Genomic DNA, 27343 nt, shown 5'->3' with positions numbered 1-27343 from the left:
ATCACCAAATATTCAAAATGCCCCAAGGGCGTTTTGAATAAGGTTTTCCACTAGTCCCCCTCCCTGATGCGGACTAGGTGATAAGCACTTCGTAGATCTAATTTCGTAAAAATGGTCACCGATTGAAGAGGCGTGAAGGCTGAATGCATGAGAGGTAGAGGGTATTTGTTGCGAATGGTGATGTCGTTCAGACCCCGATAATCGACACATGGACGCAGGGATCTGTCTTTCTTTTCAATAAAGAAGAACCCTGCGCAGAGCGGGGAACGTGAGGGTCGAATAAGTCCCGCCGCCAGGGAAGAGTCTATGTATGTGCTCAGGGCTTCTTGTTCCGGATGAGAGATATGGTAGAGTCTGGAGTCCGGTAGTGGAACCCCTGCCATACGGTCGGTGGGGTGGCAGGGATTGCGCGTTGTCCTTGCTGAACGCCTCCCACACGTCATGGTAACAATGTGGCATGCCCTCGAGACAAATCTCTTCGGGCGGGCCACCGCGGGAGGGGTCTCGCCCTGCCGTCGCCGACCGTAGGCAATTGGCATAACAGTAGGAGCTCCAACCCTGTATGGTGGGACCCTCCCAAGAGATGAAAGGGTCATGGGTACTGAGCCAAGCGAGGCCTAGTACTAACGGCACGTTACGGGAGGACATGACCAGGAATTGGCGATGTTCAACATGGTTACCCGCTAACCTGAGTTTAAGTGGTGCCGTGATGCGGGTAACCTTGGCCAGTAGTCGACCATCAAGGTCGAGAATCTCCTTGGGGATTAGTAGATTCACTAGTTCGCAGCCCAATGATTTGGCCAGTTGGGCATCGATGAAGCACACATCGGCCCCCGAATCCACTAGCGCCCGTATAGTTTGTGAGCAGGACGTGAGCAGGACGGCGTCCAGCTCTAATCGCATAACGGGTGCCGTGCTAGCCGCCTCCAGAGGTCGCCGCGGTCACCGTTTAGATGGGGATTTACAGGAGCTGGAGGTCTTCGGCTGGGGGGCTTGGGTGCGACGAGCACCGGGGTTGGTGCGCTTCCACCTCCCATCTGCATAGGTTCCGGGGACCCCACCAGGCGCCGCGACCGCTCCTGTCCGTGTGTGGTCGTCCGCAGCTTGCTTCCGGGTTCGTTGGACCGCTGGTTGCCTCGCTCCCGCTGCCTCTCCCGAAGGCGATGATCCAGGCTGATGACAATGTTGATCATTTCGCTGAGGGTGGTGCCAGCGTCGCGGGTCGCCAACTTGTCCTTGAGACCGGTGCTCAATCCGCGACATAAAACTCCACTCAGCGCTCGTTCGTTGTAGCCACTGCCAGCGGCCTGGATGCGGAAGGCGATCGAGTATTCAGCGGTCGAACGGGAACCCTGGACGCAGTCGTAGAGGAGCCCCTCTGCCTCGACTTCCGTCACCGGGTGGTGGAAGACCTGGCGTAGTTCGGCCACGAAGTCCGGGTACGAGGCACACAGTTCTGGTCGGGGAGGGGCCCGCTCCAAGGAGCAGCGGAAGAGGAGACAGGAGTGGAAGGCCACGCTCCTGGCGTCGACGAGGATGTGACACAAGGAGGCGATCGACGTGTGCATTCAATGAGAGGGGTTGTGGAAAGGTGGCCCGGCTGGAGCACTGTTCGGTCGTGTGCTTCCACGGAAGATCCGAAGATCACTCCGCCAGATCCAAAGGTCGTGTGCTTTGGTGTTCTTCCGCCAAAGATTACTCCGCCAGCCGTGGTGGGTGTGTATTGCGAAAAGTAGTGCGTATTTCAAGGTTTAATTTTCATAAATTTGACGTTCGTAAGACGAAAAGTTCTTAAGATAATGTGTTCGTAAGCTGAGGTCTCACTATATATATATATATATATATATATATATATATAGTAAAGTCTCGTTATATCGATATCGGTTATATCAGGGGTGCTCATTACGTCGATTGTGATCTACTGGTCGATCGTGGCGTGACACTAAAAAAAAAAAACATTTGTCAGCCTATCAAACGTCCCGTCACTTGATTGACATACAGGGCAACCATTCATAACTGAATTTTTACCTTTATGTCGCCGTGCATGCGTAAACAACGGCGCTAAACGCAGCAAAATTTACAAGCTAGTCAGCGAATTACCTCAGATTTTAAGCCCTTGCTAAAACATATGGTGATCAAAATGAGTGAGAAAGCGGGACCAAGTAAGGGGGCAAAACATATTACTTGTACTTGTACATTCTTGTACTTTCATACAGAATGGGAAAATGTGCAGCGGCATTTTCGGACTGTTCATGGAAAATACGACATTGACTTCCCGCCGCAAAGCCAGCTGAGAAAGAGAACGGTGGACGAACTAAAATCCCAGTTGTCCGGACAGCAGTCATTTTTCACTCAACATACTTCAAAAGCGAAAGCCGCCAATCGAAGCATTGTTCCGGGTGAGTCACGCCATCGTTAAAAACAATAAGACCTTCCAAGACGGAGAGATGGTAAAAGAAGCATTCGTTGAAGCAGCTGACTCCTTGTTCAGAGACTTTAAAAATAAGGCAGAGATATTATCTTCAATCAAAGCTCTGCAGCTGTCAAGACATACAGTTACACGGCGCTGTGAAGCCACGGCTAAGGATTTAACCCAGCAAATGTGGAAAGACATCGGAGAGTGTGAGTGTTCTCACTGCTGAAGTCCAGGGCTCGTGGACAGTTCTGTAACTTACTCACACAGGAAAAGTACCCCAACATGAGGAAATGTGCTACCTCCTTGACTGCATTATTCGGCTCCACTGATTTATGTGAGTCAGCCTTTTCCTACATGAAGATCATGAAGTCCAAATAGCGTTCCACCATGAATGATGAACATTTATTTGGAAATGTGCTTGAGTCTGGCTGTCAGCAGCTACTGTCCGGACTATGCATCCCTGGCTGATTCAATTCAGTGGAAGTCATCAAAGTAAACTCAGGTAATTAAAAAAAATGTTAATAGTTATTTATTATGTTATGTATATGTAGTTATTATGTGTGTTGTGGAATATTGGCGTATTCAGTTATGCAAGGTACATCAACATACATTGTACATACAACGATGAGAAGGTTTCTTCAGCCGTCATCTGTACAAATTTGAGAACCAAATTAAGAACCACCACAGACGTATTGTACATACAAAGAATCCTTAAAACATTTGAAAATAATTCTGTGTTGCATTTTTGTCGTGGGTAGATCATTTTGACTTGGTAGTTTTTATAAGCAGCTCGTATGCTGAAGTGTGAGCACCCCTGGGTTATATCGATAGTACTGCTTATCGCGATACTATTTCTATGAACGCAAGGAGAAAATTTACATGCCGCAGGATCGGATATATCGATCGTCTGGTTATATCGATATTTTTTCCGACTCCCGAGAATATCGATATAACGAGACTTTACTGTAATATAATATAATATAATATAATATAATATAATATAATATAATATAATATAATATAAAAACATAATATATATATATATATATATATATATATATATATATATATATATATATATATATATATATATATATATATATACAGTGAGACTTCAGCTTACGAACTTATTTGGTTCCCAGAAAGAGTGTACAAGGCGAAAAGTGTGTATCTCAAAAAAACATTTCCCATAGGAAACCATTAAAATGGGAATAATCCGTTCCCAGGTTTCCATAAAATATACTTTTCAACTAAATAATCCTTAAAACTACACACAACATACCTTATTCTATGTATAATAAATGTGATATGGTATTGTAATGAAATAAATACACTGCATTGTATCATAAAGTCACTTTATTTACATTAGTGATGGAATGGCGTTGGAGGTCGAAGGTCAAAGGGAATTACTGTTTGGAAAGAGGCGCATTACATGATGACTGTAATTAAAGAAATAAACTGTGCTGTAAAATAAAGTTTTATTTACCTTTTTGATGGTCGTTGATGGCTTATGGAAGGAGAGTCACCTTCCATAAGGACTGTTGGTAACTTAACCTCTGGTGCTGTTCGGTCGTGTGCTTCTGCCGAAGATCATGCCGCCAGCCGTGGTGGGTGTGTATTATGAAAATAGTGCTTATTATAAGGTTTAATTTTCATAAATTTGACATTTGTAAGACAAAAAGTTTGTAAGTTGAGGTCTCACTGTATGTATATATATATATATATATATACACACAGTATATAGGGTAACATCCGAGTTACAGCCGGCTTCCGTTCCGACCAAACGGCCGTAAGTCAAACGGTCGTAAATAGTAAAGTTTTCAAAATGGCCGATGCGAGGTTTATACGACAGAATACGACGTCAATCTGTTGTTTTTAAAGAATGTTTTCTATTGAATACTATGATATACCAAACTGATTACAGTTGAATTCTAAACCGTATAACTTTTAGTGTCATTTTTATCATTTTATATTTCGTATTATCGACTTCCCATGCATACGCGCTGTTGAAAAATGGCTCTCTCTGCTAACGGAGAAGCCAGAGGAGGTCGCCCAACACACACGCTCGGACTTAGGCGGACGTCGAAGGAAAAAAAGTCTCAAAGAGGTGGTGGTGGCGTGGGCCCGACGCAGCGTTCTCGTCGCACCAATGCTGTGCGCCCGAGCGCCGACCCGCCTCGGCTTTCGCCCTGGCCGGCGTCTTGGGACTCTCGACCTGAGCGCCGACGCCCACCCGCCTTGGTGTCGGTGGACACTCCCCTCACCCCGCCGGTGCCATTGGGACAGGTAGCGCAACAACATTACGCGCTTGGCTGGTAAAATTGTCGGACGCGTTTGTAAAGAAACCAATATTTTGTATTTTCATTTTGTGCAATGCACTTCTCTGTTAAGATAAATGAGGCATGCTGAATGTTGAGCAAATATACAAAACTGAAATAAACCAAAATAAAATTGGAGCATGGTATTTCTAAATTGAAAATAAAAAAAGATTTGAGGAAAATTTCTTTTTCTAATATATCAACGCTGTTGATATATTGCTAAAATAGGTTCCTGCCCTGAGGTTGGGGGGGGCAGAGGACCATTTCCAGAGGCTACACTGATTGCTTCTATTTTCCTGACTGACTATGGTCTACGACTGGTCTGATTGCCCCATTTGCTCTGGAATCACCTCATCAGCATTACTAAACCTGTGTGGTAACGCTCTCAGGAGTGTGTTGTACGAACGATTCAAATTAAACCACACACCCCCTGGCGATTTTGTGAATGGTTTTGCTGTTTTAGGGTCATCCTTAGGGTTTTGCTGTTTTACTCCCCTTTCGAACCATCTATTTTCATTCGCTTAGATTTTAACTTCATTGTCGTCAAATGAGTGGCTGCTAGCTTTTAGGTGCATATGTACTGCAGATTGAGGCCCACTAGTATTATCCCTGCGATGTTGACATCAGTGTAGGTGACGGAAAAGCCAGAGATATGCTCTACCGCGACAAATGCAAGGTGATTATGGCTAGATATCGGTAAGGTGTCATATCAAATTACCGGTATACACATATTGTCTGAAAAGTGTATCAACCAAGAAAACTTAAACAATATATCAACAAATGCATTTTATTGTACATTTACAAAACAAAAAGAGTACAAAAAGTCAGTCAACAGACATTGTTCTTTCTGGAAATCTGCAGCAAACCAACCCTCAGACAACGTTACAATCAGACTTTTCTCGGCACTGCTTGTCTGCTCCACAGAAACCATCGGTGACCGAGACACTTAAACATTCGATCTGGACTGCAGCGGGTGGTGGTGGTAGTGGTGTAGGGTGCAGGGAGGGGGTGGGTTCCCCAATCAGCCCAGAGCATGTTTCCACATTTTGGCTTTTCACTTTGTGCTTGATATTTTTTGTTGTTTGACCATCACAACAACAGTGCAACAGTAGTTAATGCTTCCCCCCAAAAAAACGGATGCTGTACATTTCGACCCCAAAAGAGTTGGCACATTCAGAGATGTTTTTGTCATGTTTTGGCATGTTTTTCTTTTTAGTACTCATAAATACAATGTATGTCTCTTTTTTGTATCCAAAGCCAACAACAGAATACAGTTAAGACACAGTTATTCACAAATCAAGGGACATGGGCTGAACTTTATTGCTCATAAATAAGGATAACATTGCATCCCCCCCCCCCCCCCGGCGCCCAAACAAAAGTAACGGAGAGTCTGTTTTTGTCCTTTCACAACAATGACGAGTCTTATTAGATCACAGTGTTGAATAATGGGGGCATCCCAGATTCAAGTCTCTTCAGTCATGGCCGTATCTGGTTTCCTGCAAAATAACAACAAAACTCATTCACTTACATGTGCAAAAATGTGTCCACTCCAATGCCAGGGTTTTTTCATCATTTTCACTCAAATTGCAGGACCCACAGAATATTGAGTTTTAGGACTACATAAACATTCAAGACTGCGTTAAAAATCTGAGACTGTCTTATTTTATAAGAAAAAAAAAATCCTAGCTTTTTTGGTTCTGGAGATACCGCCTGTTAAAACTCACGTGGTTTCAGGCCAAATGCCCAATTTTCCTCCAAAAGCTGAGAAAATGAGCTTTTTCTGCAGAGAAAGGTTACGAGGGACCATATTTTTAACTTTGAGTGATGCCTCAAACATCTGGACAGTTGCTTATTCCTATGAAACAAATAAAGAAAAAAAGACTTTTGATGCAAAAACCATATTTATTTAGATTTATAACATCACATTCAGAACCAGAAACACAGAACAAAAATAATCTATTTATAGATGGGTGCAAGTGTTTGAACTATTTACAGGTGTGTGCGTGAGCTATATATAGGTGCGTGTGTGTGTGTGTGTGTCCTCCAGCGCCCCCCCCCAGCCTCCCTTCCCTTGGGACAAGCGTCATCATCGTACTTGACGGAAGCTACATATCATATACAGTTATTTCTAGTGTGGTATGTCACCCTCCAGGGTGCAGCGGGACTGATAAGGACTTGCAATAAAAAGAAGTCTTGTCTCACTCCTGGATCCCTGTCATGCACACAACCTTCTTTGGTGTCGGAGTGATGGCCAGCCTGCTGATGCTTCTCATTTTCTGTGGGAGTTGGGGGGATACTCCACTCGGAGCAGACACTGTAAAAATATTTACTAACATCATCATCAGAATCAGAATCAGAATCAGAATCATCTTTATTGCCAAGTATGTAGAACACACAAGGAATTTGTTTCCGGGAGAACACGCTGCACTAGTATCGTTGTCAAAAAAACTGCTAAGTGGCACTATACAGTTCCATTTTGGCTACTGTTGAAAGAGTTCAAAGAGTTAATGGCTTGTACCATTTTCATCTCACAGCATCAAAGAGGTAAAAAAGGCATCGGCAATGCACTTCAGACATAACAGTAGCGTCACATGTGCACTTGTGATGCCACAGGATGAACGTAACAGTACATAACTTGACGAACTGGGCTTTTTGAACATCTGAACTACAACAGATTACTGCAGGAGGAATTCACCTATCAAACAAAATACAACTATCACACGTGAATGCGCACCTGGACTTCAGGGTTAGTGGTCTGTCCTGCTTCTGCGTCGCAGATCGGGTGAAGTATCTTGGCGGCTCGCCCTGCCCGATGCCAGCCACTCATCGGGCACCCTCAGTTAGTTGTGCAGCTGTGCTGCCATTCCAATACTGTGCCAGCGTAGACTGCTTGTAATTGTGACTGAAATGCACATGATCGTTCAATGCTCTGTGTGCCCCCCTGCCCAACTCAGCACGATGGGGAACAGAGCTTTCATCTGCTTTGCCCCCAAACGCTGGAACTCACTTCCTCCCAACATTCGTAACATCGATTCTCTTCCCACCTTCGAACCCATCCCAACACCCACCTATTTAAAATTGCATTTTCTATGTAGCTAGCTCTATCTCTTGTTTCTATTTATAATTGTATTTTATTTAGTATTAGTGTATCCATGCTTGTCTGTGACTGTAAAGTGCCCTTGAGAGCTTTGAAAGGCGCTTGAAATAAAATTTATTATTATTATTATTGAAATGCCCGCCTCCCTCGCGTCCTCACGGGGCGATCGGAGGTTGCTTTTTGGGGCAAAGCGCAACTGTTGCCCTCTCGTTGTTTCAGAAGTATAGGTCATGTAGACCTATCGTTCTGAAATCAACACGCAACATCGAAAAAAAGCGAAATAAATTCGTGAATGGCATTCTACAGCATATTTTCAATTCCCGAATAAATTCGGGAATGGCAGTGAATGAGTTAAAATGATAAACTGTCTGTATATCACTTTTTATGTTGATGCATTAGTGGACGGAGGATCACATTCACTAAATATCTACACTGGGCTTTACTGGCTGATTTATTTATTTATTTATTGTGTTATAGAATGTGCTAGTTAATAATAATAACTGCCATTGATTGTGCATATATTGGTAGTGAAGACTGTAATGTTTAAAAGTTAGTCATGGTCATTAAAACTGTGTTGTTCAGCCATAAAATGCCTTCTGGGAGTATGAATACAGTATTTTCTCTCTCTGATACAGATGATATACAACTTGATGGATCAATGAAACAAGACGAAACCAGTGAGTTATTTCATACTTGTAAAAATCATGAATGACAATTTCATGTACTTTCTACACTGGAAGGTGTATCTAAGTATTAAGTAGACCTTCAATGGCTGATTTCAAAACAAATTTCATATATGTTCGTAAAGGTTATTGTGAGTGAGGTGAGAGTGAAGCTTGGAGGCAACAATTTTTTCAAGGAGTTTGGAGATGAAGGCAAGGTGAGAAATAGGATTTAAGTTATTGAAATCGTTGGGATCTGATACATGGTTTTTCAGAATTGGGGTGACAGCTGCACTTTTGAGGGGGTCAGGAACAATTCCAGTGGATAGCGAGGAGTGAATAATGGTTGAAATGAAAGGAAGTACAGTGAGACCTTGGCCTACGAACACTTTACCTCACGAACTTTTCAGTTTATGAACGTCAAATTCATGATGTTTCGCGATACACACCCACCACGGCTGGTGGAGTGATCTTCGGATCTGGTGGAGTGATCTTCGGCGGAAGCACACGACCGAACAGCGCCCCAGCCGGCGCACCTTTCCACACCCCCTCTCTCTGAATTCACACGTCGATCGCCTCCGAGGAGCTTTTTGCAGATAATTTTTGATAGAGTGTTTATGCACATTAGTAAACATATTACGTTATTTCATGTTTATATTAAGTAAACATATGTTTTTTCATGTTTAGCTTAGTATATATTATGAATTGTGCACGTTTAATTTCAGTCTAATTTAGTTAAATAAAACTATCAGTCTTATTAGTACAATAGCCGTGGAAGGAAAAAAGCAGCGGCTCCAACTTCAATCTAAGACCCGCCCAACACTGAATTGCTCGTAACCGATTGGACGGGAAAGGTCGACTTGTTCGCAACTGATTGGACAACAGATCGCCACTCTGTATGTTTAAAAACTTGGAGCGGGAGCTCGTTCTTGCTCTTGCCTGCTCTTGCTTCTCTTTGCTTCTTGTGCTCATGTCTTCGTCCCACCTAGACGAGAAGTGCTTTCTCTGCCTCATTAGAATAAAGTAGATGTTTGTCCACCATCTATTGTACTTGCTGATATTTTTATCAAGTGAACTCCAGACAATGCGCGAACCAGGAGAGAAAACGAAGTTTTAACCGGACATTAATTGGTGCCGAAAAACCCGTGCTACGTCGACCAGCCTTTGCTCGAGGACCACAACCTGGGTGACCAGTCAAAGCGAGACGGGAGCTAAAGAAGCTCTTGGCGATTGACCCGTTTTATGATTTTTTCGACGGGAGGCCCGCATTGAGATGCGCGTCAAATCTGCGCTTTGATTGGGACGACCTACGGAAGAAACGAAGTTTTTTTTCGTTCTTCACTAAAGCCTGTTCGCGGAAAATCCTCCACGCGAGAGACAGAAAGAATCACAACTTTCTGGTGGCAGTTGGGCTCCTCGCGTTCTGGCTGAAGGACTACACGGCAGCATTCAAAAGTTCACTAAGTAAGTAGCGCGCTAGCTAGCAGCCATTGTTTGAATGCATTGTGAGACCTCCTGGCCAGAGAGTCTCTTTTCCACTTGACTCACGTACGGACCGGTGTGAAGCGATTTTCGTTAGGCAAGGTGGCCAAATGAGAATACGTGTGCCGGTGGAGGAGTGCATATTAAGGTGCACGCAATATCCACACGCCGAAATGTGAATCGGAAGTTTTCCAGCGAAAGAATATTGTTCACAAGGTGGTGATAGCTGGGATTCAGTTTGTGTGGTGGACCGCTTTTAGTCTGTAGAGCGGAAGTGTTTTAGGGCAGCTGCTATTGTACTGAGTCGAGAGGAAAGAAATAAGATCAAAAATACATTTTTAACTTGGTTTGTCTATGCTAGCATCGTGGCTCAGAGAAAGTTCTTTGTCTCGGAGAGAAGAAAGGGTGGGGGCGAAGTCATTTGAGCCGTTGGTGTGTGTGTTGGTGTGTGCGTGTGTGCGTAAGAGCATTCCTTGTGTGTGTGCGTGAACGCGCATCCTGGCTGAGGACTGGCGCGAATCACGCCCTTTGTTCTTGGGTTTGAATCAACATCGCGAGGTGTGCTTCCTTTCTTGTGATAGTTGAAGAAGGAATTTGTTGTTGCAATCGTGAAAATGGGTGCTATTTTTTCTAAGAAGACCCCAATTCATAGGGACGTAGAGTTTATGTCCAAAAAGTTCCCAGGTAGCGAACTTTATTGCAAGAAATGGATGGACTGTAGTACGTTCTCTGGTTCTTTACAACTCCAGCCTCTGAAGGAAGTTTTGTTTCTATTGAAACTTCAAGAAGCATCCGCGATGAAAAAATCTCTTGGAAATATACGTGCCGAGATAATTGCCTGCGAAGCTTGGATTGCGCAAGCAAAAATCAGAGAGAGAGAAATGGAAGCCAAACGGATGAAAAAAGAGGAGAAAGCGATAGTTGCAATGTCTTCCAAAGTGGGCTCTGACGATGAAACTGTGGCTTCGTCTGTTGCACGTCCCAATGTAAAGTTGGTGGAAAATGGAGAGCAGCCATTGTTTCAATCCCCAGGGCTCCCCCACGGGAGGCGAGGGGGAGAGGCGGGGGGCTGCCCCGTCGAGGCGCCACGACCCCCCTCCTCCTCCGCGGAGCTGAAGAAGGGGGAGGACGCCATTTGTTCAACCCCTGTGGGGCGGGTGGGCCCCCCTGCGTGGGCCCCCCAGGTGATGACTCCAAATGTCTGTTGGGCAGACCAGCAGAATGGAGCGCTTATGACCCCTACTGGAGGAATACGAGGATTACAACCTGAGATGGCAAATCAGATTGCCGCTGATTGTGTCTCTTCGCGTACGAGGAGCAAAGCAAATTGTTCTGGACAATTGTATCCGTTTGAAGAGTTGAATGGAATTGAAATGAATAATGGAAGCGACTGTGACGTTTTGCCACTCATTCAGGTAGCAAATCCTAATTCTTCAAGCATACATGATCAAACCATCTTGGTTTATCGGCCATGGGGCGACAGTGATGTCGCAGAGGCGTGTAAAGGACTAGGTAATGTTGTTGAAAATGCAGAAAGTTGGACTGAGAATTTTGAGGAATTATGTGCTTCTTATCAGTTGAATGGACAAGAAACACTTAAGGTTTTCAGGAGATGCTTGGGACACCATTGGAATCGGGTGAAAGGTGACTTTACTGGGAAAACATCGATGGGAACAAATATGACGTACGAGGAAGCGTCAACCCAACGAAGATTGGTTTGTGAAAACATCCGAACATTATGGAAGAAAACACCAAACTTTGGCTTGATTCAGAATTGTAGACAGTTACGTGGGGAAGATATTAACATTTTTCGGGGACGCTTGGAAAATGTTTTTCGAAACCACTGCTGTATTCCTGAATCTGCTGATGAGAATTCTATATATGTCAACCAATTCAAGCAAACATTTTTGCAGAATTTGACGCCGGAAATTGGAGATTTCATTCGCAAACATTATGTCCAACACCGGACTGGAAGGTTGGTTGATCTCATGGAATGGGCAATACACGCCCAAGAAGTGGTGAGAAAAAAGTGGGGAAATGGTGCAGATTCGCCGATGGAACATGTGATGGCATCTACCATGGGTAACATAATGGAGAACGTGTTATACCAGGATCGGATGAAGAGACGGATGCCGCACAATGATCGATGCTACAGTTGTGGCAGTGTAGGGCATATGGCTCGCCACTGCAAAAAGAAACCTATACCGAAAAGGAAACATGGGAAATCTTACAGACCTCCACCATATAATACGCGATATGGTGAAGGACATAAAACAAAACATTCAGATTGACGCGAGGAACCCCATTTCAACACTGATGACAACAGTCACAACAGTGAGGAATGGGAATCAATAAAACCAGTTGAAATCTTGGATTTGACTAATGTGTTTGCCTTAACTTTACCGGAAAACGAAAAACCTTATTATTGGCTAAAAATCGGGCAAAAGGATGTCAAATTTCTTTGCGATAGTGGTGCATGCAGATCAGTGTTAAGAGACACCATTCCAGGTGTCACTCCGAGTCGACAACAAATTTCTGTGGTATCTGCAGATGGGAAAGTGACATTGTTACCGATTTCCAAACCAATAAAAATTTTAGATGAGGGACTAAGTCCATACAAGGTCACTATGGTCTTGAGTGGAGAGTGTCCTATAAATTTGTTGGGGAGAGACCTGTTACAAAAATTGCAAATAGCTTTAATACCAACAGAAGAAGGGTATAAACCCAAAAAAGTGAATTTTCTGGAGTCCTTCGTAGTTGACGCTATGGGGGACCCAGTAAAGGTCGATTCACTAGAATTATGACTGATGGCCACTTTAGGGGCGGAGGACTTTCCAGACGTCCCTGCCACCCTTTGGTCATCGGGAAAAACTGATGTGGGCTTACTTAAAACAGCGAAACCAGTTGAAGTATTGCCTAAAACGACTTATCGACCAAGACTTAAACAATATCCATTAAAACAGGACGCTATTATTGGCATCACCCCTGTAATACGGGATATGGTGAAAGCTGGTATTTTGATTGAAGACCCAACTTGTGAATGTAATACACCGATATTTCCTGTTAAAAAAGTGGAATCTGGAGTTTGGAGAATGGTGCATGATTTACGACAGGTAAATAAATCCATACAATCACGTGCTCCGTGTGTGCCAGACCCGCACACATTATTGAACAGTTTAAAACCTGACAAAAAATGGTTTACAGTGATTGATTTGAGCAATGCCTTTTTCTCCATTCCGTTACACAAAAATTCACGTCATTGGTTCGGATTTACATTTAATGGGAAAAAATATACATATACAAGATTACCACAAGGGTTTACAGATAGTCCTACAATTTTTTCACAGGAAATGTCTTCGTGTATTGCTGATTTTAAACATCCTGAATCTTCTCAGATTCTTTTGTATGTTGACGACATCTTAATTGCTTCACCGACTGAAGATGAGAACAAGACTGTATCAATAGCTTTGTTCCAATATTTAGCGAATACAGGTAACAAAGCTTCTTTGGATAAATTGCAGTTCTGTCAACAAGAAGTAGTTTTCTTAGGACATCTTTTGTCAAGAAAGGGAAGAGAGTTGACAACTAAGAGAAAACAGACAATTTTGCAGGTTCCTCGACCTAAGACGAAAAAACAGATGATGACGTTTTTGGGACTGTGCAATTATTGCAGAACTTGGATTCCGCATTATGCACAAGTTACCCAACCATTATTGACACTTATATACCAAGACGAAATGGCACTGAAAGACTCTATTCAGTGGACCGAAGAGGGCAGTAAAGCATTTACAGAATTAAAAAATTTGATAGCAAACACTAGCGTCTTAGCTTTACCTGACTATGACAAACCTTTTGTTCAAACAGTTGACTGCAAAGACAAATACATGACTTCAGTCCTGTTACAAAAGCATGGACAAAAGCTGAGACCAGTTGCATTCTATTCTAAAAGACTGGATCCAGTAGCTGCAGCTCTTCCAGCATGTGTTAGAGCAGTGTGTGCCGCAGCGTTGGCAGTTCAGTCGTCAGCTGAACTAGTACTTTTTCATCCCACAACGCTGATGGTACCACACTCAGTTGACTTATTGATTACAGGCACAAAAATGACCTTCTTGTCACCAGCACGACATTTGTCTATCATGACAACCCTGCTAGAACAACCACATATAACTGTTGAGAGGTGCAATAGCATTAACCCAGCGACACTTATACCTCTACCTGTGGACGGAGAACCACATTCATGCGTTGACAGAATAAATGAGAACTGCAAACCACGACCAGACTTAAAAGACATACCTTTACCTGACAGCATCTACCTGTACGTTGATGGCTCTGCGTCTAGGTCAGACGCAGGGGCTAACAGGGTAGGCTATGCTGTTGTGACCGATGTTGAAATTGTTGCTGATGGCTCATTACCAAACACGTATTCAGCACAAGCAGCAGAAATTGTTGCATTGACTGAAGCGTGTAAATGGGCGGAAGGGAGAACGGTGACGATTTTTACGGACAGTCAATATGCGTTTTCCACACTTCACTGCTTTGCAGCTCAGTGGAACCGCAGAGGAATGACTACATCGAACGGAAAATCTGTCGAACATGCAGATTTATTGAGAGGCTTATTGAAAGCTATCCTCCTTCCGAAAAGTGTAGCTGTATGCAAATGTGCAGCGCACACGAGAGCTAAAGACAGAATTAGCTCAGGCAATGCCAGAGCGGACACAGCAGCGAAGAACGCCGCTCAGACTACTTTCAATTTGGTCAATCAAGAAATGCGTGAATTAGTGCCTACACAAGTTTTAAAGGACATGCAAGCGTTAGCTACAAAGTCCGAAAAAGATTTGTGGCTTGCCGATGGTGCTAAGCTCGTTGATGAGTTGTATAAAATAGACAACAAACCATGTTTACCAAGAAACATGTTCCCTATGGTGGCTCGATTGAGCCATGGTAGTTCACATATATCAACAGGGGGCATGGTGTTTATAGCAGGGAAAGTATTCCATTTAAGCAAAGGTTTCAATTCGTATGCAAAAAACTTTTGTCGGAGTTGTTTGATTTGCTGTAAACACAATCCACAAGGTAACATGCGACCAAAAAGAGGAACATTTCCACAAGGGTCACACCCCTTTGAAGTGGTCCACATGGATTTCATTGAACTAAGCACAAGTAATTCTTATAAATACTGTTTGGTGTTAATTGATTCATTCACCAAATGGGTGGAAATTGTGCCTTCAAAGAAATCCGATGCATTATCCGTTGCAAAAGCATTATGCAAACATATTATTCCAGAACATGGCATACCAAGAATAATTTGGAGTGATAATGGACCACATTTTGTTAATGACGTAATCACCAAAATTTCTGAACATTTAGGTATTAAATTAAAAAACCACTGTGCATATCATCCACAGAGTGCAGGATTGGTTGAAAGAACGAATGGCACAATAAAAAATCGACTCAGAAAAACCATGGAGGCAACAGGCAAACCTTGGCCTGAATGTCTGTTTTTGGTTAAATTATATATGAGAATAACACCCACTAATAATGGCTTAACGCCTTTTGAGATCTTGCATGGCAGACCTTTCATCCTCCCATTATGGGAAGGTGTGCCCTGGCAAGAAAATGAATCAGATCCAGGTGCTTTGTTGGCAAAATGGTTGTGTGAAATGTTTACAACAAAAGAGGTTCAGTCAGCCTGTGTACTGCCGCAGTCTGCCCTGTTGTATCCACAGGACGAGAAGCTGCTTCGCCCCGGAGACCGCGTGCTGATCAGAGCAATTAAACGGAAATCCTGGTCGGCGCCAAAGTGGGAGGGGCCATTCACCGTGCTGATAACCACGCCAACTGCCATCAAAATCGCCGAGAGGTCCACCTGGGTGCATCAAAGCCACTGCAAAATCGTTCACCAACCAGATCCGGAGCAGGTGGAAGAGAGACGGAGCCAAACCACTCAATAGCCATGGGTTTGGTCCACATCATCTTGCTGTATGAATTAGTGGAGGCAATCCAGATGATGCACGTAAAGCCTCCCATTCCATCAGCCTGCCAAACTCCACCATTGCAACCAACGATGACAGAAAAGTGCCCTAGCATGGCACATCCTGTAGCCTGCTTGCCACTACAAGATGCAGGAATCATCTCATTTCCTCTTAGCATCCTCAGGAACGAAGCACGACAAACGGGAAGTGATTACCCTCATGGTCCTTGGTACGCTCGTATCAAGTCAGGGAAGACTTGGACCACTGGTTGGGACTCAGTTGTGGTCCATTCTGAGCCCAAAACAAAATGGGTTCAAAATAGCTGTGCCCAAGAAGCAAAACGAATTGTCAGAAAGATAACTCAAGGGAACTGGTTAGGAACTGGAACTGGCACAATGACAGATATCCAACTCGTTATCGTAACCCACAAGGTTGCGGGATGCATGGACTTGAGACTCTGTCCTGATTTTCGTGAACATCACACTGGTTTTCCTGTAACTATATGCATGTTGTCATCTTTGACAACACCAGTCGTGACATCGCCTTTCCAGCGTAAACCGCACATCAAACCGACAGCCTGGATGGAAACACCTGACAAAAAAGCCCAAAATTCAGATGTCATGGACGCATTATATCAACCATTTGCAGGAGAAAAACATGACTGGAATCCGTTGTTATCAAACACGTGGTATCGTTATGCTACATTAATTGCTAAACAAAATAGGAAAAGTAATTGCTTTGTTTGTTCTTTTATGCCACATTCTGTAACGCAACAAAGAGTGCATTCAAAGGTATTTGGAGATAAAATGGCTCGAGCTGCGTATATGTTAATATCTTCGCATAAACCTGATCAACATTTTCCAGTTCTTCGCAATGCTTCGAGAGGAGAGATTGTTCCAAGTTTGGATACCATTTTGGAAACTGAAAATCAGGTTATGACCGAGAGTGGATTGCGATTACCAGTATGCGTTGCAATGTACGGTACAGGTCAAAATCTAGGTTTTATAGATGAGAATAGATGTTTATACGTGCTACCGTTAAACACCAATGTCACCATTTTACCTGTATCTTCACATCTTTGGTGGTTATGTGGTTGGAAAGTATATTCTTTTATTCCTCCGAAAGCCTACGGTATGTGCGCACCTGTTACTGTGACTGACAATACTTTCATCATTACCAGTCGTCCAGCACACCATCATGTGAAAAGAAGAGTGTCGTTTAAGCCCCACGATTCGATCTGGGGAACTGATGTTCCAGAACAATTCAAACACCATAGCACGGGAAGTAAGGTAATGTTAGCTCTTTTTCCACAAATTGGAGTAGCTAAAAACATGCTACGAATTGAAACAATTGACTACAGGTTTCAAGTGTTTGTAAACGCCAGTTTGGAAGTAGATGAAATGCAAAACACTGAAATTGCAGCAACTAGACAAATGGTGCTGCAAAATAGAATGGTTTTGGACCTTTTGACCGCGCCACAAGGGGGCGTCTGTGCTATGGTGGGTGATACTTGTTGTACGTACATACCCGAAGAAGCGAATTCCATAAACATGACTGATGCTCTGTCTGTTGTCAGGGATCTCAGAGATGCCATGGCCAAAGATCACCGGCCTGATCAACCGTGGATCTTTGACGGGCTCTTTGGGGGCTCTTGGTATAAGACTTTGCTCAGACTGTTTATCCCATTCGCAATTGTGATTGTACTTATTTTCTTAGTCATTGGTTGTATTATTCCATGCTTAAGAACAATGCTAATGAATATGATAACTAATTCTCAGGTGAATTACGCAAAGGTTTTGTATCAACAAATGCGTGAAGGGGACCCAGTGTTGTAGCTAGGGATAGTACACCATGGCCAGAGAGTGGTTGCTCCAAAGAACAAAAGCAAAAAAAAAGAAAACGGAGAGCCGAGAAGGAGTTTTCCTCATTAAAAACCCTCAAAAATGGAGAGGTTATATATCACAGCAGCAAAATTGTGATAGAGGTTTTTCGCCTTCTCCATGGTAAGTTAAATAATATTAGACGTTGGATAGATGAGATTAGAATGGTTCCCTGTGCAATTAGTATGACGTGCATGCATGAAATCTTTTGGAAATGTATGAACTGATGTTTAAATGTACAACAGGAGGGAATGATAGAGTGTTTATGCACATTAGTAAACATATTACGTTATTTCATGTTTATATTAAGTAAACATATGTTTTTTCATGTTTAGCTTAGTATATATTATGAATTGTGCACGTTTAATTTCAGTCTAATTTAGTTAAATAAAACTATCAGTCTTATTAGTACAATAGCCGTGGAAGGAAAAAAGCAGCGGCTCCAACTTCAATCTAAGACCCGCCCAACACTGAATTGCTCGTAACCGATTGGACGGGAAAGGTCGACTTGTTCGCAACTGATTGGACAACAGATCGCCACTCTGTATGTTTAAAAACTTGGAGCGGGAGCTCGTTCTTGCTCTTGCCTGCTCTTGCTTCTCTTTGCTTCTTGTGCTCATGTCTTCGTCCCACCTAGACGAGAAGTGCTTTCTCTGCCTCATTAGAATAAAGTAGATGTTTGTCCACCATCTATTGTACTTGCTGATATTTTTATCAAGTGAACTCCAGACAATGCGCGAACCAGGAGAGAAAACGAAGTTTTAACCGGACAATTTTACTATTATGGGACCGAAAAAACTCCATCACAGGCTCGTGTTCAGCCGAAGAAGACACAAAACATAATCACCGTCGAGGAGAAGAAGGAGATCATTGAGAAACACGAACGAGGTGTGCGTTTGTGGCGTCACATGTGCACACCGCGGCTGTCATGTGAATCTCAGCCTGACACATCTCTCACGCTATGTGTCACTTCCCTGAGAGTAACTTTCTATGACCATTCTACAAATAAAGAGCCCGGTACCGTCCACCATTGCTACGATCCTTCGCCTAAAAGCTTTACACAAAGGCGTTATTTAGTCGATACTTTCACGTGACTAATGACATCGAAATTGTTACGTGCGACACTTCAATTTCATTTCATTTCAACGAGTCGCTGTCACCTCACCAGTGACATGATTACGACGCCTCACTCCTCGCTGTGTCTTGTGCTGGCAAGTCCAAGGCTTTGCCCGAGGTGATTGTTAGCTGCGATCGCGTAAGTTTGTTGCTTTCCGGGATAGCGAGTATGCCATTTTATTTTGCCTAGCTTGACAGGCTGGACGGATCGCCCAGCCCGCCTTCTTTTGTTGCGTTTTATTCCGCGTCCGTGGAATCATCGGACTCGCGCCTTTTGTTGTAATAAAATCTCTGCCAGCAGCTACGGGACTCAAAGTGGATGCAGATGACATTGAGGAGCTTGTTGCTGACCATAATGAGGTCCTCGACAAAGAGGATTTGATTTGCCTTCAAGAAGACAAGCAGAAGCAGGCCATTCAGGAGTTGATGTGCAGGCTTTTATTGAACAGTTCCATCCAGAAAAGGCTATGAGAATCAACAACATGATGAATGATAATGTGATGCCTCAGTTTCGTAAGATCTTACAAGTCAGAAAGCAACAGGTGTCAATTAAGAGCCATCAACAACCATCACAAACGTAAATAAAGTGACTTTATTATACAATGCAGTGTATTTCTTTCATTACAATACAATAGCACATTTATTATACATAGAATATAGTATGTTGTGTGTAGTTCTAAGGCTTATTTAGTTGAAAAGTATATTTTATGGAAACCCGGGAACAGATTATTCCCATTTTAATGGTTTCCTATGGGAATTTTTTTTTTAGATACACACTTTTCACCTTACACACTCTGTCTGGGAACCAATTAAGTTCGTAAGTTGAGGTCTCACTGTATTGAGAAGCACTGTACACCTATCCTTGTCTGCTGGCAAAATACTAATATTTTTATCTTTTTGTCGAGTAGTTAACACCTTTCTCCCTTCTAATGTTATGTTGGATGGAGGTGGTTTGGCACTTCTAAGAAGGGATGATATTTTAATGGGGATTACTTCCGGTTCGTGATTCTGACTGCCAGTTTTGCACACTGTTATTGACAGGAGCTGGATAGCAAAAGTATACATTCAGTGAGATATGCAGCCTCACAAACACCAAATCGTACAGAGCCTTCCGTTCAGTGGGCACAGTGTGCTATGCTATAAAAGACATTGGCTTGAGGGGAGAGAATCTACAAGGGGTGCACTTAAAAGGAGCGCTCATGCAGTGAAACTTTCTCTCAGGAGTGGACAAAGACAACATTGCTTCTTACTGTGCAGCTTCACTTGAGTAGACTGTCAAATTAGTTATGATGAACCGTACACGTGTGAGAGACTGTTGAAAAAAGAGACTGTGTTGTGTAAGAGTTTTTTATTTCATTTTGACTTGTGCCTTAAGTTTTTCGCGCTCATTCATGACTTAGTTTTCAATATGATTTCGCAACTGCAACTAAGTGAGTTTTTCATTGTTTGCTGTTATGTTTATTAACATTGTTTGTTTTCATTTATGGAGTATTTGATGCGTGTCAAAACAAAAGAAAGTCAACAAGTATTATGTAAAAAAGTAAGGTAAATTGAAAATCTTTAACAATTGTTTACATTTCTTTCCTTCGGTACTTCAATCAAAAGCAATGCATGGAAAATGAAAGTTATACGGGTGTGGCCTCTGAAAATAGCTTAATCCAGAGCAAATTTAAACCTGCTCAGGCAGGTGATTTAAGAATTTACCCCGGAATAAATGTTGGTTTGCAGAGCAGCATCGATATAAAATGGGTTGTGTAAACACAACACGGCTAAATTCGCTACAGACTCACTTGCTATGCATGAGAAGAGTTGATTACAAATGAGCAGAATGCATTGATTTTGTGCTGTTGTACTTCAGTTATCCTTCATTTTGGAAGAGACAGGACTGTCCAGGAGTGTTATGTGTAGTTTATTCCTTTGTCGCGTGTTCACAACCCCCCAAGCTACCATAGAATTCAATGTCAAAGTCATCTTTATTGTCAAATATGCTAATATGCATGACATACAGCACTGATGAAATTACTGTCCTTTCGGACCCCGCATGTAAGGCACTTATAATGACTTTAACAAACATAATAAACATGAAAAAGCCAATTCCTCACAGAATACACACACACACACACACACACACATACAGTAAAGTCCCGTTATATCGATATTCAAGGGAGGCCGAAAAAGTATCGATATAACCGGGACTATCGATATATCTGACCCTGTTTGCATGTAATTTTCTCCGTGCGTGCATAGAAATAGCATCGATATAACCGGGACTATCGATATAGCCGATATCGATATAACCAGACTTTACTGTATATAACAATCACTCTCACACTCACACCTAGGGACAATTCGAAGTGGTCAATCTGCCTGCCATGCATGTTTTTGGAGTGTGGGAGGAAACCGGAGGACCCGGAGAAAACCCACGCGGGTCCGGGGAGAACATGCAAACTCCACACAGGGAGGCCGGACCGGGACGCGAACCTGTGAATTATTTTTTCATTTCTTTCATAACTTTGCTGCTGTGAAATGTAAATTTCTCCACTGCGAGACTAATAAAGGAAAATCCAATCCAATCCAATCCAATATATATATATATATATATATATATATATACAGTAAAGTCTCGTTATATCGATATCGGATATATCGATAGTCCCGGTTATATCGATATTTTTTCGGACTCCCTTGAATATCAATATAACGAGACTTTACTGTATATACATATACACACATAGTCAAACCTGTTTTTGACCATAATCTGTCCCAGAAACCTGTTGGCAACCCGATTTTGTCGAAAACCGAAACATTTCCAATTATATTAAGTGTCTGCTTTTTTATAGTTTTATAGTTTTTTTTTAATGGTGATTGAACAATAGAAATAGAGGGGAGCCGTGTGGTGCTTTCAGGTGCGGTCAGTTTGGTCGAGAAGCAATTTCGAGTTGAAAATCGAGTAATAAAATAAAAACGAAAATTTTGGTCGAAAGCCAAATTGGTTGAGAACCGAGACATTCAAAAACCGTGGTGTGACTGTATATATATTTTAGAAATGTCCTTTTTATTGTATTTTGTTAAAAAAAATGTTCCTTAATTTTATTAGTTATTTCGTTGCCTAGTGGAATATTAAGTGTCTGATTCATCATTTCCGAATAAACTTCTCTAATGAGGGTTTGGCATTTATTGCTCGTGCTCAAAACAACTTGGATGCTTTATCTTGAAGAGATATGATTGTATCCTACCTCACTGCTCTTTCTGGCCGCATTGATTCCCCGGGAGCCTGTTGAGCCACGAGATGAGGAGCTTCCTGTGGTCGAGCAATGACTGGACATCTGATTCCGGGAAAGGTAACCGGCTTTACCACTATGCAGCATAACCTCCTCGCCATTTGCAGCTATCAAATAGAGTAAACAGATTTTTTTTTTGTTCAGTAACAGATACAGTCTGGCTAGACATTGGTTAAATTAGGCTGATATTTAAACAGAAGCATTTATTAAGCCAAATTTGATGTTACCACGTCACACACTGAAAAATAGTGACACAAAATACCAAGTCTGTGACATTAACTTAAACTCAGCATGTCTTTGATTTGAACCTTTTCGTTGGTGGCTGCCACTGTAATATTCACTCCTCTCAAGGGATGATAGTGAGCCGTTGGCCATTTTACTGGTCTCTATGGACTTCTGGGATCCCGGACACTTGTCCTCCTCCGGCGGTGGTTCAGGAGGTGGAGGCAGGTCTGAAGAGATAATCATGTACAAAAGTAGAGACTTAAAAAAAGGTAATACGTTTGATCACTTTATTGCTGAAGCCTTACTAAAAATTTTATCGGGACACGAAACTTCCGGAAGTCCGGTAGTCGAGTGGTTAGCACGCCACATTCACAGTGCAGAGGCTATGTGTTCAAATCCCTCTCCCTGTGTGGAATTTGCATGTTCTCCTTCCACACTCCAAAACCATACATGGCAGGCTTATTGAACAATTGAAATTGTCCCTGTTTTTTTTGTCTCTGTATTCCCTGCGATTGGCTGGCAACCAATTCAGGGTAGCCCTCACCTAATGCCCAAAGATGGCTCGGATAGAACCCCCGCGACCCTTGTGAGGTTAAAGATGAATGAATGAGTGACTCATGAATTACTGCTATTTGATTTATATCGATGTGTAAACGGATTGTGTTTTGAGCACTTTAAGGGACTACAAGGCATATCTAAAAGCATTCACTCTCATGCCTTGTACTGGATATAATCCATATACACATTTATTGGATGTAGTATTTTAAATGCTATGGAATGTGCTTTGTTCCAATGGCAGTTGTTGTGAATCCGGTCTGTAAATAAAGCTGGATTGTATTGTATTACCTTTAGCGTAGCTCTATCTAACGGATGCATATCGCAACCTCGGCCACTATTGTCACTTGTACTATATGCGTCACAGAATGTGGTGCACCGTATACAGTGATACCTCAGTTTACGAACTTAATTGGGTCACAGAAAGTGTGTGTAAGGCAAAAAGTTTGTCTTCCAAACATTTCTTTCCCATAGTAAACCATTAAAATGAGAATAATCCATTCCCAGATCCACATAAAACATAATTATCTAATAAATAAGCCTTAAAACTACACAAACTATATCTTATTTTCTGTGTAATAAATGTGCTAATGTATCGTAATAAAAGAAAGAAACTGTACGGTATAATAAAGTCGTTTTATTTACCTTTGTGATGGTCGTTGATGTAGTTTCCTCTTGATAATATCCGGCCAAGTTGTGTCCATAATTTGTAAAATCACTTCAAATGACTTCTACTGAGCGTATTTTACAAAGACTCACACTGAATATTCAGGAAGTCTTATTTTCGAGTTAGTGACGATTCCTGACGTGACGTCACGTCAGGAACGCCCCTGACCGAGAAAGCGACACACAATGCATTTTGGGTACTTTGTTTGGTCTGAAAAAATCGTGTTGATCCGTGTTGATGGATTTAGAAGAAATTAGAAGGAAAACACATAATGTGATGGTGAATCGTTGTGTGTTGCACCAAGACAACTATTTGATACTAGTTGACACAAATTCCAAGCAGACAAATCAGCCCATTTCCAACGGAGCTTGGGCGCCATCTTGTGCATTTTCTGGGAGCTACATATGGGTCCAGACGCCTCAAAATGATACAGAAGGACTTATATAATCAATTGCAAAACATTTATGCTTTTATTTGAATCATATTTATGACTGGATGATTAACAAGAAAGCATCTTCTCCGAATCTGAAGCCATTGTTTTGATTCTAGAGCAAGGCAAGACGTCCTGGCGTGACGTCATGAACAAGGAGGCGGGATCTTCTGAAACTCGCCACTTCTGTGGTCATTTTGAAGTAGTTTTGCATTTGACTAAAAATATCAGGCTGCGTGTTTTGGGTATTTTAGATGCTATAAAATGTTTTTTGGATGTTAGGAAACAAAACAATGGTGTTGGTTGTACTTTAAGGATGGTAGAAATGGTGGATTTAGCGTAGATTTAGAGTGAAATAAGCTGCATGAAAAATCTTTATCCTTCCTCCTAGTTTTTTTTCTCGCCCTTCTTGGGGTTAAGGTCATGGTATGTCATTCATATTTGTCAAATGTGGGAGTGTGAACCCCAACGAGACATTTATAATTAATTAAGGGCCATACAATTTCATTTGACTTGAAAAGACAAATATTTATCAACATACAGTATCTGTATCTGAGAGCATGAATGAAGAGAAAAATCAAACCTCCTTGTATTTCTCTCCTGTATACTGAACTCTTGGAAGCCTTTTTTTTCACACGAGCTTTTTGGGAAAGTGGAGAGCATGTTTCCGCTGGTGATGAAAAGCTGTGTTCTGAATGAGAAACAAACAAACAAAAAATAGTAAAATGTGTTTGACCTTCCAACCCGAAAGAAAAACAAAATATATTTTGCCTACATGTATTAGCAGGAAGGGAACGCAAAGGTCTAAAATGACTTTGCTGAGGTGTTCGTGTGTGTGTGTTTTCTGAACTAAATGTCTGTGCACCCGATGTCCTCTTGTCACTTTACCAGGTGTTGTTGCATGAATGGCGTCTTCTTCCCGTCCCTGGTGATGGAGGGCGTGCTGGGTGTGAATTTGACATTGCAGCGGGCCAACGTCCGATGAGCCAAGATGCTGCTGACTACTGAGGCTGGATTGGGTGAGTGGTGCACTCGGTGCCTGGGGGACTGGCACCGGTCCGCATGGTATCCTTCTGCTGTCAAGGCAACATGGAAGGGGAAGGAATGAGCATATACAGGTAACATCTGAGTTACGACTGGCTTCCGTTCCGACAAAACGGTCGTAAGTCAAACGGTCATGAATCGAAAAACATTCAAAATGGCCGACACGAGGTTTATACGACAGAATAGTACACAATGTCAGTCAATCTATTGTTTTTAAAGAAGGTTTGCTATTGAATACTATGATATACCAAACTGCTTACATCGATGAGAAGGTTTCTTCAGCCGTCATCTGTACAAAAGTGAAGGTTTCGGACGTTTCGCCTCCTATCCAAGAGGCTTCGTCAGCGAACTAAAGTCTTACTGGTCGTATCGGCCCTATTTATATATCCCTAATGTCCAGCCATGGCGGCGCCGGACACAGCTATGATAGGTCCCTACTCTCAGGATGGGGGGAGCAGAGGACCACTCCCTGTGGCCCCACTGATTGTTCCTACATTCCTGACTAACGACTGGCCTGTTTGCCCCACTCCCTCCGGTATCACATGTACAATCCCTCTGGTATCAGGATGATACCGGAGAGTAGGAACCTATCGTAGCTGTGTCCGGCGCCGCCATGTCTGGACATGAGGGATATATAAATAGGGCCGATACGACCAGTCAGACTATAGTTCGCTGACGAAGCCTCTTGGATAGGAGGCGAAACGTCCGACACCTTCAAAAAAGTACAGATGACGGCTGAAGAAACCTTCTCATCGATGGACCACTCCTGTACGACTGAGAGCTTACACAGAGACAAACTGCTTACAGTTCAATTATAAATCTTATAACTTTTTTTTATATTTCGTATTATGGATTCTTATTACTGTGTCGTTCTGCTGACCCAGATACGCATGGCTTCCCACACATTACGTGCTGTTGAAAAATGGCTCTCCCTACTAAGCCAGAGAAGGTCGCCCAACACACACGCTTGGACTTAGGCGGACGCCAAAGGTAAAAAGTCTCAAAGAGGCGGTGGCGGCGTGGGCCCGATGCGGCGTTTTCGTCGCGTCGATACAGGGTGCCCGAGCGCCGAGCCACCTCGGCTTTCGCCCTGGCCGGCGTCGGAGGACCCTCTTCCCGAGCGCCGGCCTCCACCCGCCTCGGCGTCTGTGTAAGCCGTCCCCCATTCCATTGTGACAGGTAGTGCAACACAATCACGTGCTTTGCTGGCCAAAATTGTCATACACGTTTGTGAAGAAACAGTTGTTTTGTATCCTCATTTTGTGCAATGCCGTACTATTCTCTGTTAAGATAAATGAGGCATGCTGAATGTTGAGCGCATCTGGCAACGCAGCCACAACGCTACATATGGTCCTTTGACAGCAATAAAAAAATAGTTCTTGTACAATGCCGAGAGTAGCGTTTGCTTTCTGTGCTCCGGCAAATAAACATCCTACTTGTTCAATCCAAACAAGAAGGGCCATTTCGATTATTTGACCAAATGCACGCTGCAGATCCCAACAGCTGCCACCGTGGCGGTCCCAGCCGTAGAATAAAAAAAAAAAGGGACCATCTGATTAGACATGTTTTTCATAGATAAGTTTGTGCTCATCAAAGATTTTTTTCTTCAACTGATTGTACATGTGATTCATTCAAGTTAGAAGCTTTTTTTGGAGGGTATAAATACATTCGAGGCCATCCACAGGACAACAAATATGCTCTAATATATACCGCAAATATCACAGTAAGGATGCAGTTAAAACCAAAACATGTTCCTGATTACCTGCTTAAAAACTAAACTGGATAACCAGTAAATGAAATAGCTATATTCTACGACAACTGGGTTTCTGACTTATTCATAAATAGGTATTTAAGAATTTAAGAATAGTTAAATGGTTCCGGTTGCGTTATGCATCTACTAGATCGGTGGAGGCCAGACTACGACCCGGGGGCCGGATCCGGCCCATTTGTCTTTTAATCCGACCCGCCAAAGGTTGGTACACAACTGAGGTTCTATGTGAATGAGTATATTCATTTCATTTGGACTAATGAAAAGCATTTCAACACTGGGTGGCACAGTTAGTTAAAGTTGCAGAGCACAGGGAGGTATGGGAGGGGGAGAAGAAGAGAAAGGGAGAGAGATCGAGGAAGAAATCTTATTTAACACTTGTGTCCCTCTGTCAACCGGGAATTTCCGAACAAGGTTTGACAAAAATTAA

At 42.7% G+C, this 27343-nt stretch overlaps 1 protein-coding gene across 1 annotated transcript in view; it reads right to left on the bottom strand.

The window, feature by feature from the left end:
- Positions 1–5507: 5507 nt before the first annotated feature.
- The window catches only part of robo3 (roundabout, axon guidance receptor, homolog 3 (Drosophila)), a 213948-nt gene continuing 192112 nt past the window's right edge, over positions 5508–27343 (bottom strand). Inside the window, exons 23-27 of the mRNA XM_089016718.1 lie at positions 24990–25177; positions 24685–24792; positions 22509–22676; positions 22180–22331; positions 5508–6230 (exon numbers count right to left, since the gene is read on the bottom strand). Coding sequence (XP_088872844.1) covers positions 6207–6230; positions 22180–22331; positions 22509–22676; positions 24685–24792; positions 24990–25177 — 640 coding nt within the window. The 3' untranslated portion in view covers positions 5508–6206. The remainder of the gene's footprint in view (positions 6231–22179; positions 22332–22508; positions 22677–24684; positions 24793–24989; positions 25178–27343) is intronic.

Source organism: Hippocampus bargibanti, linkage group LG16, assembly GCF_051943395.1.
Source record: "Hippocampus bargibanti isolate YZ-2025 linkage group LG16, ASM5194339v1, whole genome shotgun sequence".
In the NCBI taxonomy this organism is placed as follows: domain Eukaryota; kingdom Metazoa; phylum Chordata; class Actinopteri; order Syngnathiformes; family Syngnathidae; genus Hippocampus; species Hippocampus bargibanti.
The sequence above is the reverse complement of the archived record's forward strand: the minus strand, read 5'-3'. Positions and strand labels throughout refer to the sequence as shown.